Consider the following 6,438-nt stretch of genomic DNA (forward strand, 5'->3'; position numbering starts at 1 on the left):
ACTGGTGAAGCATTCTTACTGTGTCCGTTATAGTTATTTCTTAAAAGAATGCCTTAAAAGTTTCTGATGTGGAGATGCCGGCGTTGGACTGGGGTGAGCGCAGTAAGAAGTCTTAGCAACACCAGGTTAAAGTCCAACAGGTTTGTTTCAAACACAAGCTTTCAGAGCACTGCCTCACCTGAGGAAGGAGCAGTGCTCCGAAAGCTCGTGTTTGAAACAAACCTGTTGGACTTTAACCTGGTGTTGTAAGACTTCTTACTATTAAAAGTTTCTGCCAGCTGTTCATGGCTCTTCCTTTGTACCATTGGCAGTATGGTTAACTCCACCACATGCCAAAATCTCAATTCCAATAATCAGACAACCATAACTTGGCAAACATTGCTTCTTTGGATTTATGCTGAAGAGTTGTATTCAAAAGCAGACAGTAAAATAATGTTCTTGGCATGTTCCTGGCAGCAGTGACTAAGGACACAGATGTAGACATTTTTTAAAAAGAAGGCAGTCGAAGGTTATAGAACCAGAACCAAATATCGAAAACTTAAAGTAGAGCAATAGTCAACCATTAGAAGTTTTCTGGTTAAACTACTTTTAACGCAATGCAGCTTCATTAGATCCAGTCTCCCCTCAAAGGGACATTAATGCATGCAAACACCCAGCCCCAGAAATGAATTAGCATTCGCGTATTGAAAATAGCAAATCAATCTATATAATGCTGGATATTTTTAAACCTGTTTAAACCAAAAGGTTCATACTCAGTGCAAATGAATACTTTATTAGCAGACAGTTTTGAAATGATAGAAGCAACAGCAAATCCAGCACCATATTTCTTACAACTGTACAAAAGTTAAAAGGCAATCTGCACAACAGCTAGCGTTTCAAACACTAGCAAAGATCTGGAGTGCCTAAATGGCTTTAACTTTGTTTTAAAGAAAAACATTCACAGCTGTCTTATTGGCATCGTGTTACATTTATGGCAACAGCATGAAATTAATTTCACACGCAGCAACCGGCCACACATCAGTAAAGGAACAGCATCCCTTACATGATCTTGTTTCCTTTCAGCCAAATGACTGATCTGAGTGGGAAAGAAAGCAGTTCAACAACCCCTTACTCCTCAGATTTATTCCACACAGATCAATAGCAGAGCTTCCAATCATAACAGTTACCAAAAATACTCACATTTGTGCAGCACTTGATGACATTGGTATAGAAATATTTCATGGTGTTCCATGCACAATGAACTACTTTTGAATGTAGGGACTGCAAGCAAATCACTAGTTAGCCTCATTGTGCAAGTTCCCCAAAATGTAGTTTTCAATATCTCCAAATGGAGAGCAAGGAGGGAACAGACACACCCTTCTTGTTGACCTATGCTAGTCCCATTGTTATTCAGCACTTTTTATAAAGTCACATAAGACTATCGTACATTTTATACAGTCAGTTGTATGACAAATTTGTGGCAGTTATATTTTCTCCTTCCAATTAAAATAATCAAGTCACATTAGGAAGTGAGCTGAAAGAATGAAATTTATCCTGAAAGGAAATGACATTTTCAGGAATAAATTAATAATCTGCAATTGAGGATGAACAATAAAATTATCTTTTTTTTAAAAAAAGTGTCAGACCTCTCATTGTGGCATGATCACTGAAGTTCCCTTCACTAAAAAAACGACCATTTGCATCAGAATTATATAAAAATGTTAAGAGTACACCGTGTCTATCTGTACAATGTTAATGGCAAGTACATCTTTCACTGCCACCTGCTGTTTTGCAGCTGACACTTTGGCTGGTTCACATGAAGAGCTTAATTTCCTCATCACCACTTCTGCAAAGGACTTGTGATTATAATTTAAAATCCAAATTTGTTCTTCAACGGATACTTTTGATCAAATTGTATGTAATTTATGGTAAAGGGCTGCTAGCTATAGTGCAGATTAATGCCTATTTGACCCTGATCTTAATGCACAGCCCAATGTGAATGCTTAGCTGAGATTTGCTGTTTAAATTTTGTATCAAAAAATGATCTGTACAGAATATGTACCAACATCTTGAAAATAATTGATCCTGAATCAGAGTTATCCTTCTGTATAGAACTACCAGCCAAGAGTCACAGTGATACACTGTTCAACCAACTAACATAGTTCTGTAGTAGTTGGTAAACTGGGTCAAGTATTGCATTCATAACCTAGTGATTTCCAAATACTTAATAAAAAAAGATTCCCATACACCTTGAACACAAATCACCAGCTCTTTCAGTGCATCCAAAATGCCTTTAGTTATAGGTATAGTCCCTTAATAACTGAAGAATTCAGGCATTCACAGCATCATACCCTGCTGTGGCAAGGGAACGGTTGTGAACACAAGTCATGATTTTCCTTTTTAAAATAAATAAGCCAGGAAATGACATTAGTGGATGATCAAATAATCTTTATTCACAAGGCCATTTTGAAAACACACCATTTCCAAAAATGGTTAATGTGAATGCAATGTGCATTGTTTGTATGTACCGAAATAGACATCTTGCCAGAAATAGAAAACATTTACTGCACCTTGTTTTCAGTTAGAGATTAAAACTGAAGTGCAAAAAAATAAAAATATAGGTTTAAGCATCTGAAAGGATGAAGAATGAAACCCTTTCCCACCAAAGTGGCCTAAAAGAGCTGGGAATTCCCATTCAAAAATAATGAAAATTCCTGAAATGTGTGTTGGGAAGGTTAATGTCATGGTTCACTGTGAATGATACTGAAACACCACCATAATCCTAACAATGTCATTTTACATAGTTGCCTGCAGGATCTGTACAGTCCCAAATGAAGTTTTATTATTTAAAAACCCAGTAATGAAATTTCAGATACAGCCAGACATTTCATTACAGATTACATCAAACTAAGCATTCATGCTTCCAACCTCGATTTGGGGGTTACACTTATTGAAACCCAAAGTGACAGGTCGACTCATGTGTCAATTATTTTCAATCTGTTGATTTGATTGGAGGCTTTGACAAAAGCTTGGTGGCGATTGCAGATGACGGCCAGATAGATTGGGAAAATGCAGTAGCCAACGGTCTTGGGATTAGCTCTTGTACACGAATACAGGAATAAGAAGATTTGCAGGTACGGAATCAGAAACAGGAGCCCCCACAGCCAGAATGGGAGAGAAAACAAGCGCGCGGTTACTGTCTGTGTCCAAGAGGCTCCACTCCCCAGGTCCTCCGAGTGCCGCTGAATATGCTCCAAAGCCAGTTGGTTGTAAGTTTCATTTATTTCAAATACATAATAAAAGGCGGCAGCACTCGCTAGCAGATATAATCCTACACCAATCCAACCCATTCGCTGGCGAAAGTTCATCATTCTCCATAATCTACTTTTTCTGCAATGCAAAGAGGAAGATGGATTAAAATAAATTAAAAGCTCTTGCCCAACCAGATGGGAATTGTTGGCACATGATTCTCCGTCACCCAGAAACTGAAAGCATTTCTCCTTCTGAACAGCATGGGATGGTGGAGGTAAACCAAGAAGGAACTGATAAAACCAGAGTCTGCAACCGAAAGGAGAAGCTGGGGGAATATTTCAGATGTAAAGGGCCAGCTATCTTTCATAGGTTGATTATTACAGCTCCTGATGTCTGATGCTGACCTGGATGTTCTGTCTACAACAGTGGTGTGTGTGTGTGTGGGGGGGGAGGGGGGGGGGGGGGGGGGAAACAAATCAGCTCACGTACCAGTCCACAAAGCTAGCAAGTTTCCAATAATCAAATTATGCCATAAAAATAGGCCAAACAAAAAGGCCAGGGTTCAACGGCACATTCACACAGCCACAAAAACAGTGGATTTCTCCTGCAGTGAGCCAATATCGGCCCCTTAGATCTGCCAGCCAGAAAAAAGATATTCTCAGTAGCTGACCTGCCACATTCATTCAACAGCACCTTCCACACTCTCGACCTCTATCGCCTAGAAGGACAAGGGCAGTAGATGCCTGGGACACCACCACCTACAAGTACCCCTCCAAGCCACACACCATTCTGCATTGGCACTATATCGCTGTTGCGTCACTGTCATTGGGTCAACATCCTGGAACTCGCTCCCTAACAGCACCTACACTTGGGCTACAGTGATTCAAGAAGGTGACTTGTTACCATCGTCAATTAGTGATCGGCAACAAATACTGGCATTTCCAGTGATGCCCTCATCCTGTGAAAAAACATTCCCCAAATCTCCAGGGAATACAGCAATTCAAGACCTGTGCACTTACAGTCAAAGGGAAAGACATAGGAACAGGGCACCAAACAAAGGAGAGAAACCTGCTGGAAAATTGGGAGGCATTCAAGCAGGCTCAGTTCCATGTATAAGCAGACGTTTCCTTTACCAATGGGTCCATATGAAACAGACACGGCAACAAAACCACACATTTCTCTAGCATCAGCTTAAAAACAAATATGGTCACTGACGAAAGTCAGTAATTACACTAAATGAGTTACAGATCACAATTGCATTTCCTTTTTTAAAATAAATTTAGAGTACCCAATTATTTAATTTTTTTCCAATTAAGGTGCAATTTAGCATGGCATATCCACCTCACCTGCACAATCTTTGGGTTGTGGGGGGTTAAACCCACACAGACACGGGGAGAATGTGAGTGTCCCAGGGCCGGGATTCGAACCCGGATCCTCAACACCGTAGTCCCAGTGCTAACCACTGTGCCACCCACAATTGCATTTCCTTTATGAAAGGTCTTAGAATGCAAAACCAATATCATTCTCATGGGATAATGAAATCTAATAATGGCATTCATACAAATCAAGGCACTAGTTAATAAATAATGTACTTGCAGAACACCTCACACTTAAAGTAGGGATGTTCCACTGCAGCTGTACAGGGCAATGGTGAAATCACAGTTGGAGCACTGCATACAATTTTGGCCTCCTTATGTGAAAAATATATATTATTACATTTGAAGCCCTTCAGGGAAGGTTCACTCAACTCATTTCTGGGATAAAGGTAGAACAGGTTGGGCCTATACTAACTGGAGTTCAGAAGAGAGGTGATCTTATTGAAGCATACAAGATCCTGAGGGACTTGACACTTTTTTTGGGGGGGGGGGGGGGGGGGGGGGGAAAGAGTCAGGAACTAAGGGACATAATTTAATAATAAAAGTCTTCCTTTTAGGGCAGACATGAGAAGCATTGTTTACCCTCAGAGTGGTTAGTGTGTGGAACTCTCCCTCAGAAAGTGGTGGAAGCTCAGTTATTGAATTCATGCGTGGCTGAGCTTTGATGGACAAGGGGCGACACAGTAGTTAACACTGCTGTCTCACAGCACCAGGGATCAGTGTTCAATTCCAAGTGATTGCGTGGAGTTTGCCCTTTCTCCCTGTGTCTGCATGGGTTTCCCCTGGGTGCTCCGGTTTCCTCCCACAGTCCAACAATGCGATCAGATCAATTGGCCACACTAAATTGCCCCTTAAGAGCCCAAAGATGTGCAGGTTAGGTGGGGTTTCAGATGGTCGGTGTAGACTCGATGGGCCAGATGGCCTCCTTGTGCACTGTAGGAATTATATGCGTCAAGGGTTATGGGCCACCATCTTATTGAGTGGGGTAGCCTTGAAGGGCTGAATGGCCTCCTCCTGCTCCCAAGTGTTTACAGAAACATTCCAATGTGCTCCCACTGTTGCACAGACTAACATGTATGGCCTCCTGTGAGTGGGTGGGGGTTTCAGACACAGATCCTGGTAAACTCCTTAGCAATGGACGGCGCGAGATCTTCCACCTACATCAGCAGACGAGCCCTGACCAGAGCCTGCGGGCGGAGACACAACGCGCGGTCCTCGGCCTCAGTGCATCTGACAGTCAACCGTGCACTTGGGAAAGTGTGGTGTATGGGGGGAGTCGGTGTTAAAACGCGGCCAGGAAGCGCTACCGAGTCCCCTCCGCCCAGCTTGGCCGGGAGGGCTACACACTCCACCCCGGGGCCCAGAAACCGCCTCGCATTCACAATACTCACCATGCGAGGAAAGGCAGTGGTGTCCGGGGGGGGAGGCGAGGCCGGAAGCCGGGCCGAGCGGCGCTTTCCCCCCTTCTCGAGTCTCTTTAATCCATCGCCTCTTCTCGCCCCAGGTCCTCTCTGCCGGCTGACGAGTCACAAGCAGATCCGCTTCCGTATCCTCCCTAACTACTTCCGGGTTGTTGCTGAGGGCGGGGCAACGGCGGGAAGAGAGAGTCCAGGAGCCAGAGGGAGACAAGAGGGAACGCCGGCCGTCGCGTCAGTCTAGCACCTCTAACGTCTGGAGGACCACACTTCACATCTTCTGCCACCAACGCTGCTCTCTATTTGAGCCACCAGCTCCTCTTTTCCAGTGGCCCATTCTTTTTTTTTAAATATAATTTTTTACAGAAAATATAAAACATAACGACAAACAATGAAATGCAACAAAATAACCCATA

At 42.9% G+C, this 6,438-nt stretch overlaps 1 protein-coding gene across 1 annotated transcript; it reads right to left on the reverse strand.

Annotated features, from left to right (window-relative positions):
* Positions 1-751: 751 nt before the first annotated feature.
* On the reverse strand, positions 752-6,187 carry tmem251 (transmembrane protein 251). Its single transcript, XM_038775103.1, has 2 exons — positions 5,999-6,187; positions 752-3,369 (listed from the first exon to the last, which is right to left on the reverse strand). Exon 2 carries the CDS (start codon positions 3,348-3,350, stop codon positions 2,955-2,957), a length of 396 nt encoding a protein of 131 aa, XP_038631031.1. The 5' UTR covers positions 3,351-3,369; positions 5,999-6,187; the 3' UTR covers positions 752-2,954.
* Between the last annotated feature and the right edge of the window lie 251 nt (positions 6,188-6,438).

The sequence above is a fragment of the Scyliorhinus canicula genome, chromosome 2 (genome assembly GCF_902713615.1).
Source record: "Scyliorhinus canicula chromosome 2, sScyCan1.1, whole genome shotgun sequence".
Lineage (NCBI taxonomy): Eukaryota > Metazoa > Chordata > Chondrichthyes > Carcharhiniformes > Scyliorhinidae > Scyliorhinus > Scyliorhinus canicula.